The following is a 21940-nucleotide window of genomic DNA, read 5'->3' as shown; positions in this document are numbered from 1 at the left end:
TTTGAAGTATCGGATACTTAGTTTTGAAGTATCGGATACTCCGACTCACATATTATCGGGTACTTCTTAATTAATTTTGAAGTATCAAATGCTCCAAGTCACGTATTACTCCTTTTACGAAATTAGAATTGTATTATTTCTTGCATAACATCATGATATAATATAATTGCGAGAATAAATAGAATATTTTTATAATACTTTGCTTAGTTTTTTTTTTATAAAAATAACATAGTAAGCTCAAATAATAGAATTCATCAAATTGACATATCTTCATTGTATCATGCATGTCCCTTATAACTACATAGAAGGAAGGATTAATAAGATAATATAATAATAGTAAAATTAAATATCAATAAATAAATAAGCAAATAAACTTGCATAGAATATTTTTGACTAGTGCAAAAGAAAAAAATATAGGGTCAAGTTATGGATTGTTTTGATATTATAATATCAACATATTAGACTTGATATTGAAATGAAATATTTGCAAGACCTGTGGAAAATTTAAAAATTAAACTAGCTATTGGCTTAAATTAATACTTAATTCTTAAAGATTAATATTTTACATTATAAAGTCACTGTGGTTTCTCAACATTCTTGAGCTTATGTGTAACTCATTACTAATAATTTATTTATTTTTTATTTTTTACAAACGTATCCTAGCCGTACTCGTATCTTATTTTTTTAGGTTTTGTTGTATCGCCGTATCCGTATCGTATCGTATCTGTATCTCGTATCTGTATCCGTCCTTTCTAGGCCACCACTAACACAAACCAGAAAAGTTTTATCCCAAATGCAATTCTCAATTACTTTGGGTACAAAACCAGAAAAAATCTAAAGATAAGTTAAGAAAAAATCTAAGAGTTAGATAGATGACTAATTGGAAATACTGGAATAAGTTAAATTAAGATGAAATTTTAGGAAGAGGCAAGGTAAAAGTTACTTAGACGTTGGGAAGGAGGCAAACACTACTAGAAATGGGGCCTTTAGACATGAAACTTTTTGCGACGGTTTAAAAATCGTCGCAAAAAATAAGTTTTTACGACGGCAAATAAAGCCGTTGCGAAACTTTTTGCAATAGATTGATTTCCATTGCAAAAGCTACACATTTGAGACAGATAAAATAATTCGTCGCTAATAGTATTTTTTGAGACAGAAAATGGTTGTCGTTGATAAATGAGAAAAAAGGCGTTATCATTAGCGATGGAAACAAATTACTCATTGCAAAAGGGTCCATCAGTTGTGAAAGATACTAAACCGTGGCAAAATGACCTAGTGTTATGTTTTTGTGCATCTGTTTGTCTATCATAAATAATAGAAGCCCTAACTCCCCCTATTTCATTCTTACGCTATATCTCTTCCTCTCACTGGAGTCACCTCACTCTGCTATCCTCCCACTGGTGTCGCCCCACTCTGCACCGATGGTCATTCGAGGAGAAAGTGTAGCAAATCTATCTGTCTCTCTATCTCTCTAATAACGTACAGAGCTTCCCAATCTCTGTTATTGTACATTTTTGATGTCATCGAAGATGTTTTCAAGATTATCTGAGTGTGAGGTGAGTTCTCATTGATTCATTCGAATTTGTTCGATTTTTATCATTTTGATCACTATTAAAAGTGTAATGTTAATTTATATTTTGGTTGATTGGCGCTTATTTTATAGTAATCTATAAATCTGGAGTGTTCTTGTTCTGTTTCTTTAGGTTTTGTAAATTGATTTTGTGTGGATGCTTTTTCAAGTGTTTGGTATAAAACACAAAAGATTCTAGGGTTTTGATTTTGGTTTTTTAATTTTGTATAATTTTGAGTTTTGAAAGCTGAACTGAATTGCAGTGAATGTGTGAATCAGAAGCTGATACCTATACTCTGTATAATTAAACAACATGCAGAATTTTTCTTAGCTTCTTATTGGAGTCCACAAAAAAGTTGGTGTTGGCTAGCTTTTGATCATTTGGGTTCTTTATTTATTTGGAATTTTTCAAATATATTTGTCCTCATCTTCTTTTCCTTCATATAAAATTATACCAATCACTTTGATGTTTGGGTGCAAGCATATAACTTTCGATACTTGTTCCTATTTTTGATGTTTTCAGCAGCAAATTTTTGTCGTGGCTAACGCAGCAAAGGCTGTAAGTATGGAGAATATTATGGTGAGAACTTGTTGTTAGCTTTAGCCGTCTTGTTTAAATTCAATTAATGTTTAAAATGAGTCTTTTTTGTTTTTTGATTTGTCAATCATGCTTAGACAGAAGTATATAGTAGATCATTCCCAGTTTTTCCGAGTCCTATATGCAAGTTTTGCTTCTTTTTTTCTCTCCCATATAATCTCAGGAAATACCGGTATCTTTCTTCAAGTCAGGAAGGAGCTGCTTCTGTTTATACTTTAGCAGATGGAAGTGTTGGAGATTGGTTTGGAGGCTTCCTATATTCAGCTGGACAACAGGCTAATGAAGTTGTTCAGGACCAGCTATCGGCTCTTAGTTTTACTAGGTTCATATTCTGTATACTGTTTCTAAGTTTGAATTTGGTCATTTGGGGATTATATATTTAATAGTCTTATCTGCTGTTCATGCATGTTCGTTTTTGCAGCTTGGCTGTTATATTTGGTGCGGGGCTTGTAACTAGCCTTTCTCCTTGTACACTGAGTGTTGTGTTTTACCACTGGCCCTTGGTTATATTGGTAACAAATATTTGGTGTTAAATTTTGTGGTAAAATAATTTGATACTGGGTTGTTACTGATACACTTGGCATGCCATGTCTGATGCAAATTCTTGGACTTGCTGAAATCATCCAGGAGCTTTTGGCTCAGAGAAAAGCAAAAGAGAGGTAAATAACTTCTTTTAATTCTTGTCTTTCGCTTACAATTTTGTGGTTTCCATATTATGTGATTATGTGGTCAGGGTTCATTGGATCATTTCAAAAATCAGCATTAGCTTAGAACTGTGACGGTGTGCTAAGCTAAAATACTGCTTAGATGTTTTTAACAGATAAATTTGGTAGATGGAAATTTGAACAGTTGCCACTTCTACCACCCTAGCGCCAAGTGTCTAAGAATTGGGTGTAGTTTTTTTGGAGAAGTTACTTTTGATTATATTTCTTTTGTTTTTATTTATTAAACTGAAAGTATTTAGAATTAGATTAGTTTTCTAAGCTCCTTGCATTTGGTGGTCTTCTTTTCTTTTTTTTCTTTTTTCTTTTTTACCCTTCTCTTGCTTATGGTACTCAATTTGGCATGCTTATTGGTGATAACAGTATATATATATATATATATATATGATGACAGGCTCTTTTTCTCATGTTTAAGTTTTATGTTTTTCATTGTTTAGGTCATTGGGAACTCGGTTGCATTTTCATTGGGATTGGCTACTACGCTGGCCATCCTTGGTATATAAGCATCATTTGCTGGAAAGGTGTATGGACAGATAGGGCAGGGACTACCTGTGGTTGCTTCTGGTTTGGCTGTAATTATGGGTCTAAACCTCCCAGAGGTGATTTATTGTATCAATGCTATGATTGCTCAATAATCTTGTTTTACATCTTATGTACTCATTTTCAATACTTTTTTTTAATCTCTCTTTTGCGAAGAATTTGTTGTTCTTTGCTTTGATTTAAGGCCCACTCCATGAAAGAGATTTTTCTATATGTTACTTTCATCGTGATAGTTCTGTACCAAATAACTGTAAGTTTTTTGAACAAGAAAGGGGAAACGTGACAATTTGAAATTATTATAACCCCAAAGTTGCCAATGGTAAATCAGTTCTTAGTCTAACTGAAGTGACCAATCTAGAAACTATAGGAACTACCTGAGTAAACAATCATTTTTCCTCACATTCTTCTTTCTCTCCTCTTACGATGTTGCATACCATGTCCTTTCTAAGGTAGCTAAACCTAAACCTACACATTGCTACCTTATGTGATTGATTTTCAGAAGGTGGCTCTTCCAAAGGCATAGACTTTTGGTTTGGCTGTATATCCATGTTTAAGTTTCCAGCTTACATAAAACTTGAGCCATGTTATCTATTCGACCCAATTGGTTTCCTTTAGCATGGCATACTTAGGCCTCGTTTGGCAAGAGGCTATTTTAGCCAATTAGCCAAAAAGTTACTAAATTAGCCAAAAAGCCAACAACCCATACCAAAAAGTCAAAGATTCTCTTTTCTCTCTACTTTTTGCACATCTTTTCGTAATTAGCCAAAAAGTCATTCCAAACATACACGTTTTTTTTACCTACCTTTTTAGCCAAATAGCCAAAAAGTTACTAAATTAGCCTGTTCCCAAACGAGGCCTAAGTATGTCTAAACAGAATCACTTAAGTTGTTGATAGATATTGTTTTTATCTATTTATTTCTGGCTAATATCCCCTTTTTTTTTCCCCCCATGGTCTTGCTGGCCGATATTGCAGATAATTGAGTTACAGCTTCCCTCATTTTTCAATAACTTTGATCCTCGTGCTGCTGCTGCTAATTTCCCTTCAGGTAATGGACTTCCTAATTTTACCATCAGCTTCTCAAGTATTCATCACTGGGGTTTGGCTGGCTCTCGGCTGTGCTTACAGCATGAAAGTGCAACTAACATTTTAAAAAATCTGACATGTCAGATGTGCAAGCATATTTGGCTGGGCTTACATTTGCATTAGTTGCTTCACCTTGCAACACTCCTGTGCTGGCAACCCTGCTTGGATACATAGCTGCATCCAAGGTACTTTTAAATGTTTATTGATATCAATTTCCATTTGAATTATTACCTTTTCAGACTGCTTTGTACTAATCGTTCTGGGCCTATAATGATGGCTTAGCACTCTTATAGGAAGCAAAAAGTCTGCCCAAGAGAAATTTTGAGACCCAAGAGGGGCTATGGCCCCCCTTTATCCGAACATAGGCCCACCCCTAGATCCATCTTTTAAGTTGATAGTTTGCATAATGCTTACTGGTTGATTATTTAATTCAATCCTCAGTTCCAATTAATTTGATGAAGCTAGGGTTGGGTGGGTGTTAATAGGGAAGGTGCATTGATATTTACACATATATGACTCTAGTTTTGGAGTTTGAATAAGACTTTTTGACTGGAAAAATAAAAAAGAAATAAAAAATGAATCTATTGACTTTGTCATCATTTGGGGGTTGCTCTAATAGTTGAAGCCAGTCTGGATTTGCCAAGATTTATATAATTTTGTATAATCTTTAGTGTTTTGACAACTTTGAAATGGTTGCATCAGATTTGCCTTTCTCATACCTCTTTCAGATTCAAATCTGTCTTTCTATTGGAGCTCTCATGATCTCAAAGGTGCCTTCTTTTCTCTTCTTTTTTCAGTTCTCTTTAATGGGTATTTGATAGTTTTTTTGTGCTTGTGTTTTGAGTACTTCGAATGCGTTGTTCCCTATATTTTCCAATTCTTTAGTATTCAAACCCTACATTCTTTTGGCTCTCTCATTTCAATTGGCCTCGTTTGGCAAGTGGTTTTTTTAGCCAAAAAACCAACAATCTATACAAAAAAGTCAAAGATTCTCTTTTTTCTCTTTATTTTTTGCACATCTTTTCGTAAAAAGTCAAAAAGTCATCCCAAACATACTAGTTTTTTTTACATCATATTTTAGCCAAAAAGCAAAAAAGTTACGAAAAAAGCCGGTTTCCAAACGAGGCCGAGTCTCTCTTTATTGGAACTCCCATGATCTAAAAAATGCACTCTTTTCTCTTCTTTCTTCACTTCTCTTTACTGGGTATTTGATAGTTTTTGTGCTGTTGTTTTGAATACTGCGAGTTTCTGTGCTGTTGTTGTTGTATAAAAAAATCCTAGATGTCCAATTGGAACTGAGATTGAAGAACCCACTGTAATTTATAGGTTTTTGATGATGGGTTGTGGAAATTTTGAATTTTTGATTGGGTATCATTCATATTGTCTCTGTTCTGGTTTTCTACAGGATTTACTCCTGCAGACTAGCATCTTATAGATTGTGGATCACCCTACAAAAATTATACTTTTAAAGACAAAATGAAGGAATTTAAAAAAAAAAATTTAATTATGTTATTACATTTTTTTGACGAGTCTATTTGGTTCAAAAAGATTTAGTAACTTTTTGCCTACAATTTTAGTTGCCCCCCCCAATAAACTCAACTCATATATTATTTTATTTTCAGAATTTCAATAGTTGGGATTTCACTATTTGAAGAATGGCTCTGTCTCTCTGAATTTATATTGTGTTTAACTACATAACATTTTATAGTATGAAGGCACCTGGTTAAGTTTGATATACGTTTTTGCAGATTTTGTTGAGGGAATAGTTGATATGATTGAGCGGGTGATGTTGGGAGCCAAAGATTATGTTGCTTTTTTTCTTTTTTGAAGACTTGAATTTTTTAGTACAGTGTATTTAAGGATGGTTAATGGATAATGTCTATTATAAATTTAATTAATTTGTTAATTTTGTTATTTTTCATTAACAAAAAATTGTTTGGTGCTTGTAATTGATTTTTTTGTTGTAGCAAACCCATATATGATTTTTTTTAAAGAAATAATTATTTGTGACAGTAAAACAATGGTCGCTAAAAGTATTTTATTTTTTAATTTTTTTTTTGCGACGACAAAATAACTGTCGCAAAAAGTAGTTTAAGGTGGTCGCAAATAATTTGCAACTGTTGCTTTGCCGTCCCAAAAAGTATTTGTCACCCCTACATTTGCGTCCCCCATTTGTAGTTGCATAGGCCGTCGCAAAAAGTCTTTTGCGATTGTATTTTTATTATTTGCGATGGCTTTTGGCAGTCACAAAAAGTGTTTTTTTTAGTAGTGATGTAGGATTTTTGTAATTTAATTATGTGTATATAGATTTTTCTTTGTCATTGATATCAATTTATTGAAGACTTAAGTAGAACTGAATTGACTAGTGGAGGTAGGTACATACCTTAGGGAAGATGGAGATTCCATTGAGGAGAGTGAGCTGAGGGAGGAAAGCATATATGGTGATTGGAATTGACCAAATGGGCCAGAAAGCATAGTGTGCATAGGCAAGACCCATTAGAGGCCCCATAGCCTTGGAACCAAAAGTTACTGGACAATATTTGGAGAAGCTCACCTCAAGTAGGCCCACACACCATCTCTTGGTTTGACTTAGGACATCATTGAGGGTTATGGGTACTTCCCCTAAAAATGCTGCTCTATTTGGATGGCAAAACACAGACTTCCACCCCTCACATTGCAGCCTATAACCAGTAAAGTAGTCCTCCACCAGTGACCCATATCTGAAGCCCAACTGCATATTTTGCAACCAAGTCAATGTTTTAACAACAATAATAGTAACAGTAAATCCTACAGTTATAGAGAAAAAAAAAATAGGGTAAATTACAGTAATCTTCTCTGAGTTTTAGAGAAGTCAGCTTTGGCACATATGTTGACTTCCTTTTTAATAAGGTTAAAGGAACCAAAATTAATGCACATATTGTGAAGATAAAAAAATAAACATGCTAAGATATATATATATATATCAATGTAAAAGAGATGACAATATCATTTTTTCGTACATATGACTTACCAATTACCGATAAAAAATGGTTAATTGTTATGTGAATTAAAAACCTTAGGGTTGTATTTGTATCATGAATTTGGGTAGGAATTTAAAAGAAAAAAGAAAATGCGATAAAAACCGAGAAAACAATTAGCTTATATTTAATACGCATTTCTCTCATCTTTTCATTTCCTTTCTAAATCTATACATAAAACACAACATAGGAAAACTCAATTTTAATAAATCAAATTTATGAAGACTTACTATATTTTTTTGAAACTTCAGTGAATGTTAGTGTGATTTATCCACACACAAAAAAGAAAAGAAAAAATGTATAATTCAAATTTAATTAACAAGCTTTTAGCTTACCTTGGAACCCCAATTGGTCTGGTTCTCATACTTGCAATCTGCAACTTGGTGTGCCAATGCCAATACTAGTTGGGCCTGGATGGGCTTGCTTACAACATGGTCCGGCCTCAATTCGGGGATTTCGGGAGCCAGAAAAGATGATGGGCCTCCAAAAAAGACTCGGCGAGAGAAAAAGCATCCAGTCCCAACATAACTTGGGCCTTGTAGGCCGTCCATTCCCACAGGATTGATTTGGAACAAGCGTTTAAACTCACAAGCATAAATATCATCCTTGTTGAGCCCGTGAAAGATCTGAGGAAACTGAACGTACCCTAAATTGGGCCTAAGTTTAGGGTCCGAGAAGAAACATAACATGCGGTGAGGCGTTTGGGGATCATTGGAATACATGTCACAATCTAGGGTCAGGACTATAGGAGCATTTGTCATGATTGCTGATACTCGAACCTTCAAAAATAAATAAATAAACTTAAAATTAAAAAAACATTATCAATAACTTATTTATTTATTATTTATGGATAAATTACAAATGCATATTTTGAAATTTACTTAAAATACGATTTTTTTTTTTATAATTTTGAAAATTACATTCTGCTTTTTGAAAATTCTAATTTCATTATAAGTTGTCCCTTTTATTAATAAAATATCAAGTCAATTAAAATTTTTGTATATGCATTTTATATAAAATAATGTGACTTTTTCTGATCCATCATTTTGAGTTATGTTCATTATTCTAGTTCATACTTTTAATCTAAATAATAAGCTCTTCTATAAAAATTTGATTTCAAAATTATTTTCCTTGGTTAAACATGCTCATCGATCATTTAAGGTAGAATCTCTCTCAACATGGCCATTGACTTCTATTCAGAGGTCACTTGACAAATGATTGTTATAGTACATATGCAATGTGAAACTTATGGAAAAGGAGCTGGAATTTTTTGCCTTTCAATATGTCTGCAATCTTATTATTTATAATCACATAATTTAATATTAAATTTAAAAGCTATTAAAACATAAGAGAGGGAATAGTACGTTTTTGGGATGAAATCTTAATTCTAGAAAAAGATTTTTTTTTTTAATGCGGATAAAATAGTGTAATATATATATATGGTTTGATTTCTCTCAAATTGTCATCTTAACTTGAGAGAACGTTTAGGCTTGGTAGGCCTATTTTAAAATCGATTTCGATGATCCCAATCATTCACTTGTTAGGACTCGTTAAGAAGGATATTCATATAAAAAATTAAACTGATTGGATATCGGTAACTATAAGTTTGAATCAAATTTGTTTTAAAAAAATGAATGACAAATATAATTTGGAGTTGGTCTTTCAAATTATCATCTTAACTTGAGAGAGCATTTAGATTTGGTATGTCTTATTCTGGAGTTGGTCTTTCAAGTGATGCCCAAGAGAGGCAAATGGTGAGGCTCATTGGGTTGCTAGAGCTGGGCTTAGGGGTTCCCTCCCTCTTGATTGGGACTGGCACACTCCATTAGAGCTTGCTAATATGCTTGACTCTTTTTGGATGTAATTGAGTTTCTTCAATCAAAAAAAAGAAAAAAAAAAAAAGAATACCAATTTATTTTTTATAATATAAATTTAATTTAAACATATAGATATTGATATCCGATCATTTTAATTTTTTACATTAATATCTTATTCAACAAATCTTAAGAAATGAACCATTTGAATTACCGAAGTTAGTCCCAAAATAAACCTAGCAAGTCTAAACGCTCTTTCAAGTTAAAATAACCAACTTGAAATAAGTTAAATCCATACAAAATATGTGCAAAATGATAAGTTGAGATGTGAGTCTATCACTTTAAAATTTAACACCCATCAAGATGCATATATTATTTACAAAATTATCACTACTATGTCATTCTCATAATTAATTCAATATAAATTTATTTAGAAGGATTGCATTTTCCAATAAAATATCACGTGACATCATCATTATGAATTGGTATTTTTTTTTCATTTTGTTAGGCAAAACAAAAATAAAGTCATGAAAGCCATCAGATGAGAATACCATACCCAAAATTGCTGAGAAGGAAAAGGAAAAACTTACAAGGGCATTGAGAGCACCAGCCTTAAAGTGATGTGGCGACGTTTTGCTTTTGTGTCTGGATACGTAGATAAGATTTGGCATTGATTCGCCTGTGATGTCTTTGTCTCTCCCAATCTCCAACAAAACCTGCTTTTCATTACAGAGGTGTAGTGCTTGTAAACACATTGACGTGAAGCTGGTGTTAAACTTAGACCACATACAATACTATGATTAAATTTGTATATTAAAAGTGTGTTATTTTATCTCATATAATAGATTAAAAAGAAAATTCTATAATATATATTTCGTTATGATCTTTGTAATTTTTGGTTATGATCTATTGTGGTATTGGTTAATTTAATTATGAGCTCTTGTTACGCCTAGCTAGTGTTTAGTCATAACCATTGGTTATAATTTATTATGATGTTGGTTATGATTTGTTGTGATGATTATTTTCATTATGCCTTATATGTATTTGGTTGTGACGCATTATGTTTTTTTTTTTTTTAAATCATAAATGAAAATAATTTAGTTATGACATTTGTAGTAATTAACACCACAAATATCATAATTTACATATAGTAAACACTTTTTTAAAAAGAAGTTTTATTGATAAATCTCATTTAGAAGTATTCTAACCCAGGAAATTCATAAAGGAATTTTTTAAACCTACTTAGTCCCATGTGTTTATACTTTTAGGGCATGTTTGATTGGAAGGATTAGAGTATGGGATTAGGATTATTAATCCGTGGGCCCAATTATCCTATGTTTGTTTTGACATTTTTTTTAGGATTATTAATCCAATGGATAGTTAATCCAACAAATTTATAGAATTATTAGTAATGGGATAGGGGTGGGATTGTGAATACCACACTAATTTCATAGGATTGTTAATACCTCACTATTAGTCTTGTGGAATCAAACATAGCCTTATTTTATAAAATCATTTTTCTTGATTTACACTATTTTCTTAGACTCTTATGCCTTTATATTTAATATTGATATTTAATGTTGGGGGAGGAGAGAGAAGGGAAAGGATCAAGGCATAGGAAATTTCATACACAAATTAAACAACATTGATGTTATTATTTTATATTATTATATAATGTGAATATATTTTTAATTGACAATAAATTAAAAATAATGTGAACATTCTCTCTCATCTGATGTGAATATATTTTTAATTAACAACACATTAAAAATAATGTGAACATTCTCTTTTATCTGATATGAACGTTCACAACAACTTTTTGAAAAATTTTCTCTCATCTAATGTAGTGATGTAAACGTTCACAACACGTGAACCTTCTTATTTTTAATTGACAACACATTAAAAATAACGTTTGTTATATTTTTAATTGACAACAAATTCTTATTCACAGCATGGAGTGATGTGAATGTTCATCTTTCATCTAATGTAGTGATGTGGACGTTCACATTCGTATGTTTTAGTATGAATATTCATATCAAGTTTTTTACAACATAATGACAAAAATTTATTTCAAATTAATGCGAATATAATGATGTGAATATTCATTTCAATTACATGATGTGAATATTCACATCATGTAATTGATAACACAATGATAAAAATTCATTTCAAATTAATATATATATAATGGCATTTCAATATATGTGAACTACCAAAATATAATGACAATCAACATTAAATATCAACATTAATAGGGGCATGAGAGATTAAAAGTGTTTTAGCATTCTTACCTCAAATAGGACTTAATGGAATAGTAAAAAAGAATATAGATTGGATGGAATAAAACTCTTAAAAAAAGGATTTATAAAAAAAAAACTCCTTTTTAAATGTGTGTATTTTAAAATAATCCTAGATTAAATTATAAAAATATAATTTTTTTTCCCCAAATTTGCCTACTCTTAAATTAAGTAGACTTGGCCCAAGAATTACTATCTCAAACCAAGCACCACTTTCACCCCCAACAACATTTTTCCCCCTTATACTTTGCTATTCCTTTTCATAAATTACTTTATAAATTTAAGATCAAAACAAAACATCAAAAAAAATTTCGAAATGAAAGGGACAGTAAAATTGGATAAGAGATTAACCTGAATAACAGTAGGATGGTCTTGGCGAGTAAATCCTTGAGAATTCCATTTGTTGAAAGCCTCACGTTGTTGGTGGCTAGCGATGTACTCATCCCCAACCTTCCCTCTCTCAACTACATTCTCCACCCTTGCCTTCATGCTTTCATACATCATCTATAACATGATTCAAAAAAATTAAAAAAATATAGAGGTGTATCAAGCTATAAATGATACATTTTTAGTCATCTAGGTGGGTAGGGAATTCTTCTTTCTGATCTATATTTTAAATAAAAAATGATTAAGAAAATTTTAATTATAACTGCTAATTTTAAATTTTAATGATACACTTTAATCATATAAAATGATATAAATTTTTTTATTGAGAGAATCAAAATCCCTCTTCTAGATATGATGTGGTCTAATGAACACAACTATTTGCATGGTTTTGGCCGTGTTTAGTTGCACAAGAGTTGCTGCAAAAATCTATAGTGATAAAAAAGGAAAAAAATTAGTGATAAGTTCATTTTTATAGGTATATGTGGTATTAAATTCAGTAATTATTTTGTTTTGGTGTTAAGGATATGTTTAATGAATGGCAGTGGCTTTGGTCCAGTCCAAAATCGGACTGGACCGTGCTGTTGGGCCCGTGGGGGCCCACCACGGGTCTCGTTTTGATAATCTGAACCGTTCAATGTGTAGAACTCGTCGAGTATTATATGTTTATAAAAAATCACGTTAATCGGATATCGATAGCTATGTGAACAAAATAATTTTTTATCAATCGTTAATTGTTTCACCGTCCATTTTTTTTTTATACAAAATTGATTTGATCACATAGCTATTGATATCCGATCAACGTGATTTTTACAACATGTAGTACTCGACGATTTTTACACATTGAACGGTTCGGATTATCAAAACGGACCCAAAAAATAGCCCCCATGGGCCGAACTGGACGGGTCCAGTCTTGATCTCAACTCGAGATAAGCTGGACCCTTAATGAATATAGTCATGGTTATAATAGAAAAATGTTATACAAACAAAAAAAAATTTACAAACTTTTCTTACAAACTGATGTGACATGAAGTGATATAACTTTGAAACGTGAAATGAGACCCAACTTATTAATATTCTAGGTAACACATCAGTTTGTAAGGAAAATTTATTTGAAAAGTTTGTTTGTATAACACTACTCGTTATAATATTTTCATACACTATTATCAATCGTTAACCATTGTCAATTGTTAATTATCATTTGTGACGAGTTAATGTGGTCAAAATATTCACCAAAAAAGTCATTGCTGATAACTTGTAATAAAAATATCGACAAATAAATGAGTAGATAGGCCAATTGAAAAATCTAGAAATCCGTTAGATATTGATTTGTGATTATGTATCAATTTAAAGCAATAAAACAATCCCAATCAAACAATCAAGACAAATCGACACAACGATTTTAACGTGAAAAAAACACAATTAGAGCACCTCCAATTGTGATAAAAAAACCACGGGCAACAGTCACAAAACAATCTACTAAGAAGATATAAAGGAATTATACAGGCATACTCTCAATTACCTAGCGAATCCACGCCTGAATTAAACCAACCCCTATGTGTCTCTTCCAACCCCGTCTTCACCTCGGAATTGTCTTAACGATGAGCCACTCCAGAATCCACCAAAGTTTCAGGCTCAAATTCTTCAGAATCTACCGAAGAACAACTCTCTCTTTTGTATAGAACGAATAAACAAACCTTTGATGTCTTCTTCTTAACCCATGAGTTGAATACTCAATTAAACATCAAAGAAAACTAGCAAAATATTCCCAGATATAAACCTTAATATTCAAAAAGAAGATCTGGAGTAGTAATCCTAGTTTTGGACTAAAACAGATACTTATAGAAATCCGGGACTACGAATCTCGCTGGAGCGAAGACTCTCTCGTTCGAGCGAGGAACCAAAAACACGTGTTTTCCATAAGTGGTTTCGCTCGAGCCACGAAACCTGCGCTCGAGCGCACATTCATCATTCTCAGGTTTTTTGTCAGACGCAGCCTTCGCTCGAGCGAGCAAGGGCGGACATGCAAATTCGAATGCAATTTTGCATTTTGCTTCGGGGGCGCTGCCCTTCGACCCCACCATGGCGTTGTCCCGGACCCGCCAAGGGGCGCTGCCCTCTGGACCCCCGCGAGCTGACCGGGCAGCTCGATCCCCGTCATAATCAGCGAAGTGGCAATCTTGAAAGTATTAACATCACAAACTTCTCTGCAAGGCACAATTCGGGTTGGATTCGCATCTAAAAAACTCATAACCTCACTAAAATAAAAATGCGAAAACAAGTACAACTGAAAGGAGTTTTGTCAATCGGGATTGCCAAGAATAAAAACCTAACACCAATAAATAGAAATAATATAATTTTTAAATTATCCTTATCCTTATGCTTAGAAAAATAAAGGTTGCGTTTGGTTTAATTTTGAAATTATGATTTTCTTTTTGGAATTGTGATTTGAGTGTGAAATTGTGAGTTGAGTTCTAAAAATAGAAAGTTTGTTTAGTTATGAGTTTTGAAAAATGTTTTGAAATGAATTTTTAAATTTTAAATTTTGAAAAGAGCTAATTGAGTCTACCCGGTCATCTGTCCAGACATCTTCCTGGACATCCAGCCGGTTGAACGGAACAGTGCAATTTATTTTTTTTTTTTTTTACAATTGCAACTTGTTATTTGAAATAATAACAATAATAATATATTTGTTTTAGATATTTTTTAAATATATAAATTATTTTTTTAAGATTTTTTATAAAAATAATTTAATAATCCCATCACTAAACATCTTTAACATTATATATCATCAATAGAGTTTTAAATTGAATTTTGAATTGTGTGTTTGATTATAAATTTTAAAAAGTAATTTGAAAATTTTGCATTTGAAATTATGATTCCAAAGCCAAGACAAACAAAACACAACCAAAATTTTAGATAATTGTTCTAAAAATTTCAAATTTAAACTAAAAAATAAATAAACAAACAAACAAACTTGTACTCTTGTCAAATGAGGGTGAGACAGCCAACAAACGTGGCAGTCTTATCTACTAGCAAAAACTTTTAAGATCAGTGAAAGTATCGCAAGATTTTTATTAGGACATGTCCTATGATTTCTTACTTGTACATACGGTACAATGGTTTGCTTTGGAAGGTAGATAAAAAATTAATTTTTTAAATTTGAAAAAAAAAATGTAAAAAAATAAAAAAATATTGTAACTTTAAAAAAAAAAGTTAAAAAATAATTTTTAATCGAGTTGTCAAAAACAAATATATATTAAATGCAGTAAAAGGACAACTAAAATAACATATACATATAAATAACGGGAGGCAAAACAAAAAGCTACCGACAAGTTACTTTTTTAATTATATTTTCTCTTGTATTGAATGTTTTTTTTTTTAAATTTTTTTCTTAATTTACAAATCAAAAGATTAATTTTTTTTTTTAAATTTCCAGAAAAGATAAAAAAAAAAGCAAAAAATAGTAGAGTTTTTAAGCATATTTTGGTTTTTAAAATATTTTTTTTGGCTGTTTAGATTCGTCTATACAAGACAAACAGAAAAAATAAAAAAAATTGATATAATTTTGAAAAAAAAATACTAAAACCAAAAATTATTGAAAGAATAAATGGCTTTTTTAGCCAATAAATAAACTTTTCAAACACCCCCACATTAGGTCATTTCCTGTTCTATAAAATGCACGTTAAGAGGATTTCAACCGAAACAAATCACTTTCTTTTTATTGTCCCCAGAGATCTATTTATAATTTAAAATAATTATATATTTTATATCAAAATGAGTATAATAAAAAATATATAATATATTAAAATTCAAAATTATCATAAAAAATTATCAAACTTCTTAAACTGGATACCCCATAACTCACGCCACAGTGTTGCTACACAAATAACATGGAAAATACATTGGTTGACTGTTCTATGTGTCAATTTAATTGGAATATAATCCTTTTGAAACGATACAAATTCCTCACCAAACTTTTATTTTGTTGTATTCTATATGTTGATATTTATTAATTTAAAAAATTTTAATTTATTTTAGCTGTTTAAAAAAATTATTATAAAAAATATTTAATTATTTTAAAAATTTTAAGTAATAAATTCATAGCAAACAATAATTAGATCTATTTTGAGAAAGAGGTTAACAGTTAACTTTTAGATTTTTTTTTTAATTTTTTCAATAAAATGTATAAAAAAATAAAAAAGCAATTAATGTTGGTTTCAGTTTTTTAAATTCAATTTTCTAGAAACTGAATTTTTTGTTTTTCATATTTTTTTTTTGTTTTTAGTGAATATTTTTAAAATTTTAAGCAATTTTTTTTTACTTTTTTTAGATGCATGTATCTAAATAGTAAAATATTTTAAAAAATTAATAAATATACTAAAATATGAAAAATATTCTGAATTTTATATTTTATATTTTTTGGTATTTAGTAAATTTTTTAAAGATTTTTTTTACAAATATTATATTTTTAAGTATATTTATATTAAAAGTGTCTAAAAATTAAAAAACAATTACTTAAAATATTAAAAAAAATTAGTGAAAATTTAAAAAAAAATGAAAAATGAAAAAGTAAATTTAAAAAAAAAATAAATTCTGAGAACTAAAATCAAACAGAATAAACATGATTTAAAAAAATCAAAAAACTAAAAACTGATTTTTAACAAAAATAAGTCTTAATAGAAGTGTGGAGTGTATATAAATTGTTGACTAAGACTCCATTATTGACGGTATGTAGATTGTAGAACGACTCAAATCACAATACTAATAATAATACTAAGAAAAATGTTTGATACCACAAATTTAGTACCACTAATACACCATTAATAATGTGGTATTATGTGGACTTCACCACTAATGTGATAGTTTGACTTTTATTTTTTTGTTTTCTTTACAATGTCACCTTGTTAGTGATCCTTTTAAACTTTTAATTTAGTGCTTTAAATCGGGACCGTAATACTAATGAGGACAAAATGGCATGTGGCCACTTGGTATTCGTAAACTTTTGCAGTGTCTTATGGGTTAGAGTATGTGGGTGTTTGGGAAATGAGTTTTTTTTGTAGGTTTTTTTAGTTGTAGGATATTATTGGAGAAATTTTTTTTTTGTATTTGAGAAGATAGTTGAATTTTTTTTGGTTAGATGTGATGTTTGTGAGAGAAAAAGTGAAATGATTATGAGGTTTGATGTGATATTTTGTTTGGATTGATTTTTTTTTATTTTGTAAAACATTTGTTTTGTAGTGAAAAAAAAATCAAAAAAAAAAACCCAAAAACCTAGTTGCCAAACACCCCCTATGTATTGATAAGAATAACAAACGGTTAATCAAGAATAAGTGTAGGAACTCTACCTTAACCATTATAAATTTATCTCTGGAATACAAAATGTGTGATATTGAATTTTCATATTATAAAATTTATAGTATTATTGGTCAAAAAGTCATGTTGAAAAGTCTCATATCATCAAAGAGTTATTAATAATTGAAGAACATAAAAGAAGATGAATGTTTAGGATTGATTAAGGACATGATTAGGACCAATCAATAATTTTTCCAGCCACCATCATCGAATCTATGGTTGGTTGATGATGAACACAACCGTCACACATCAAACGTTTTGATATCTTTGTCTATTGATTAAAGAAATATTAAAAAATATATTATAAATTGAATTATCAATTATTATTACAAAAGATTAGTTAAAATTTAATTATTTCATTTAATTCTATTTTATTTTAATAAATTAAAAAATTAAAAATTAAATTACACTTTGATTCATGTATTTTATCATTTTAGCTCTTAATTTTTTTTCTTACTTTGATTATTTATGATTCAATTTTTTTTTTAATTTACTTTTAAAACTATTTTTTTTATTTAAAATTAGAAAGAATATGTCACATTAAGTAAAATTTATTATTATATTTATCCTATGCCTCACCCAAACTTAAATCTAAATATAATAATATATTTTTTACATCACGTGACAGCCATCTAAATATAATAATATATTTTTTACACCACACCACGTGACAATGAATATGATATTTTTTTTATCTAATTGTAAATAGAATTTAGCTTTAGAGTTAAATTTTAACTTAAAATATGAAAAGCTAAAGTGAGATAAAAACTTTAATGGTTAAGGTAAGAAAATAAGTAAAACATAAAGAGGCAAAGTGTAATTTATCATAAAAAATAATAAAATAATAGTACTATGAAACTAAACGACAAATCCTCATTACCTAAAATGAAATAATAATACTATAAATTCAGACTTAATTACTTAGAAATTATTTTAAATTATTATTTTGTGCTTCAAATTTATTTTATGCATGGACACCACATTACATAAACGCTCTCATTCGTGATAAATTAGGAATATAGTTTTAGATATGACAAATTTAGGATAGTTAAGTGGGGTTTATAGACCTCGGGCAATTGCCCAAACGGTCTTAGAGAGATCAATTAGCTACCAAGACGAGTGAAGTTTCAGGTTCGAATATATGAAGAGCCGTTGACCTGCGTTGTAATCTAATTACTAACATATTAACTATTATCTTGTCCATAAAAAAAAAGACACAAAAAAAAGACAAAAAAAAGATGGGGTTCATAGAATTATTGAAAATGAAATTGCTACTAAGTGCTAGCTTAATCAATCTCGAGTAATGCTATGCAAACAAAAAATTCATATAATTTGGTTTTAGACCTTTCATTTTAAAACAAAACACCATTAAAGATGAGTTTCTTTACAATGTCATTTTTATCAAATTTTTTGTATAAATTTTATACATGAATACAATTTTCCATCTCTATTAATAATTTCCTTTGACAGAAGCTCAATGGCTAAAATTATTAACAAATTAATAACTAAACAATCCTATTACTGGCTTCTTATTATTGTTAAATTTGATGTATAGAAAAATAGAGAGAATGAAATATGTATTGATGATTGATATTATTGATTGATGTATTGTTGATATTCTGTATATTTACAAAGAGATTTACACTCTCTTTATAGAGAGGAGAAAGCCAACATTGGGTGTCAATTGAGGCACCGAAAGCATAAAGCAAGGATAATTATTAAAGCTAACATAATGCTGTACTAAACATAATGATAACACTAGCAATACTAACGTAGAATACTAACATCACTAACATATAATACTAACATATTTTAACAGCCCCCCGCAAACTCAAGGAGGATAGAAACTAACCAACTTGAGTTTGAAGAGAGGAACAAAACAAGAAAATACATAAAAATAAAAAAAGGATAGGAGACACTGTATGGTCGTGTCAGACCGTTGGTGAAGACACTGAAAGGTGGTGTCATAACGTGGTAGAGGACACTGGATGGTGGTGTCATAACGTTGTAGAGGACACTGTATGCTAACCGGAATCAATGTCGGGACAGTTTATGGGGTCATGTCGGACCGATGTAGAAGCTGACCGGAATCAATGTCGGGACAGTTTATGGGGTCATGTCGGACCGATGTAGAAGCTGACCGGAATCAATGTCGGGATAGTTTACGGGGTCATGTCGGACCGATGTAGAAGGACAGTTTACGGGGTCATGTCGGACCGATGTAGAAGACAGTTTATGGGGTCATGTCGGACCGTTGTAGCAGACACTGTGTGGTCGTGTCAGACCGATGTAGAAGACAGTTTATGGGGTCATGTCGGACCGATGTAGAAGACAGTTTATGGGGTCATGTCGGACCGTTGTAGCAGAGGTTGTGGTGGTGCACCAAGGGGGCGACTTAGGGAGTGCGCCATGAGCGACTTATACATGATACTGTGTATAACCCCCCCTCAAACTCAAATAGGTGTAAAGATAGAAACCTATTTGAGGTTGAAATAAAGGGATTGATAAAGCTGACCGGTGTAGAAGACACTGTATGAGTGTGTATATAGGCTGCCCAAAAAATATACATGGATGTAGATATCGAGCCCTCAAAAGTCGCGCCCTCAAAAGGGGTGTCATCAAAAAAGGCGTGCCCAATTCATCAAAAGGTGTGCCGGACATGATGGCGAGGCACGTGGGCGCCTTGGCTTGCGCGCTCTGCTCCAACGCATGTATAAGGATGCGCGAGCAGAGATAAGCGTGCTAAGGGCAAAAAACAAGGAGCTGAAGCGGAAGGCCACCGTAATGGTCCGATTTGGAGGTCCTCCATATGCTGCAGTGGAGGAGTATGGAGGAGTGATCATGCCCAGTGGAGTGGGAAACACGGAGGCAACACCGGCAAGGGCCGCCCAGGACGGAGGCAAGAAGAAGAGACCGGCGACAGAGTAGAGAAGAAAAATCCCACCTGTGGATGTGGGTGGTTTGTGTGTTGGTTGTTTTTTTTTTTTTTTTTTTTTTTTTGTGTAAAATGGTGATCGGGGTGGATCCCCAGCATGAATAAAAGGAGTTTAGTGTGCAGTTCGGTGGGTTAAAGTGGAAAGATGAGAGAGAGAAGAGTGGTTGTATTTTTTTTTTATGGGAGTGAGAGAGAACTGTGGGGTTCTTCATTTTGAGAGAGCTGTGTGTGTTCTTGCAGTGTGAGAGAACTGGGTTTGGTCATTGGTTTGGGTAGAGAGCAACACCCCAAAACCGAGAGAGAGAATGTTAGCGGGGGAGACGAAGCCGCAGGTGGTGGTGGAGAAGTGGATGGCGGCATCGAGGTGGTGTTGGTTGCGGCAGGTAGCCTGAGAAGGTGGTGGAGGGGCTGAACCGATGGAAAAAGACAAAGGGATGGTAGAGTGTCCCTGTGTGTGTCTGTCTCCACCTCTCTTTTAATCCCTCACCAACGAGAGAGAGAGATGCATGCCGAGAGAGAGGAGGTGAGTTTGTTGCAGCGAGAGAGATCCAACAGAGAAAATTGCAGAGAGAGAGAGATGGTGTCCATATCCCTCCCCATGTGTGTGTCTTGTGAGAGAGAGAGCCCGTCATGGTATGGTCTCTAGAGAGAGCCGAGAGGTAAGAGAGAGGAAGATGAAGTTACAGTCTGGGTATGTGTAGAGGTCCGGCGGGCGACCAAGGCGAGGCTGCCGCCCGCCGGTGAAGCAGAATGAATAGGTTCTTAACCTTGCTCTGATACCATGTTAAATTTGATGTATAGAAAAATAGAGAGAATGAAATATGTATTGATGATTGATATTATTGATTGATGTATTGTTGATATTCTGTATATTTACAAAGAGATTTACACTCTCTTTATAGAGAGGAGAAAGCCAACATTGGGTGTCAATTGAGGCACCGAAAGCATAAAGCAAGGATAATTATTAAAGCTAACATAATGCTGTACTAAACATAATGATAACACTAGCAATACTAACATAGAATACTAACATCACTAACATATAATACTAACATATTTTAACAATTATAACTATGAAACCCAGATTTACAATCCCAATTTGGGGTCAAGAATGGAATGTTTGATGAAGATTGAAAATGTGTATTATGTACTTATGTATAGAATGAATTTAAATCACATATTATATTATAGACTTATGTATAGAATGAATCTGAATCACATATTGGTGTTTTTGGGTAATTTCTAAATTTGTAATGTCGCTGCCATTAAAAATGCTACCTGTTATCATTTTTTTTTTATTAATTTCTATTTGCTTTCTTTTAATTGGTATAATCATTAAAAAAAATAATGAAGACAAATAAGATATTGTCATACAATCTGGTAATATAAAACGACAAAAAATATGATGATATGTAATTTTTTTTTTTTTTTTTTTTTGGGGGATTATATAGTTGGTGGAACAAAAGTTAATCTACGATTTAGCTTATTTTGATACATTTTTTTGTGAATTTTCATGCTTTTTTAACTTTATTGAAGTCTGTTTTGACCTCTCTTATGTAGTTTCTTAGTGAGTAGAGATAATATAAAGTTGTAAAATTGTTCGATCGCATCGCCCACTCCCCTA

General features: G+C 31.7%; 1 protein-coding gene and 1 pseudogene across 2 annotated transcripts in view; one reads left to right on the top strand and one right to left on the bottom strand.

Moving 5' to 3' along the window:
- The window catches only part of LOC114256731 (cellulose synthase-like protein G3), a 29516-nt gene that overhangs the window by 2923 nt on the left and 4653 nt on the right, over positions 1 to 21940 (bottom strand). Inside the window, exons 2-5 of the mRNA XM_082902700.1 lie at positions 11994 to 12146; positions 9936 to 10061; positions 7867 to 8310; positions 6898 to 7245 (exon numbers count right to left, since the gene is read on the bottom strand). Of these exons, the coding sequence (XP_082758826.1) occupies positions 6898 to 7245; positions 7867 to 8310; positions 9936 to 10061; positions 11994 to 12146 (1071 nt within the window). The remainder of the gene's footprint in view (positions 1 to 6897; positions 7246 to 7866; positions 8311 to 9935; positions 10062 to 11993; positions 12147 to 21940) is intronic.
- LOC114318673 (cytochrome c-type biogenesis ccda-like chloroplastic protein) lies at positions 1341 to 6535 on the top strand (annotated as a pseudogene). Its single transcript, XR_014349182.1, has 10 exons — positions 1341 to 1556; positions 2094 to 2150; positions 2360 to 2490; positions 2590 to 2680; positions 2796 to 2827; positions 3328 to 3489; positions 4404 to 4476; positions 4599 to 4699; positions 5243 to 5284; positions 6263 to 6535. The product of XR_014349182.1 is annotated as a cytochrome c-type biogenesis ccda-like chloroplastic protein (transcript).

Source organism: Camellia sinensis, chromosome 13, assembly GCF_055761805.1.
Source record: "Camellia sinensis isolate YWXY chromosome 13, ASM5576180v1, whole genome shotgun sequence".
Lineage (NCBI taxonomy): Eukaryota > Viridiplantae > Streptophyta > Magnoliopsida > Ericales > Theaceae > Camellia > Camellia sinensis.
Note: the sequence above shows the minus strand (reverse complement) of the source record. Positions and strands in the feature narration are given on the sequence as shown.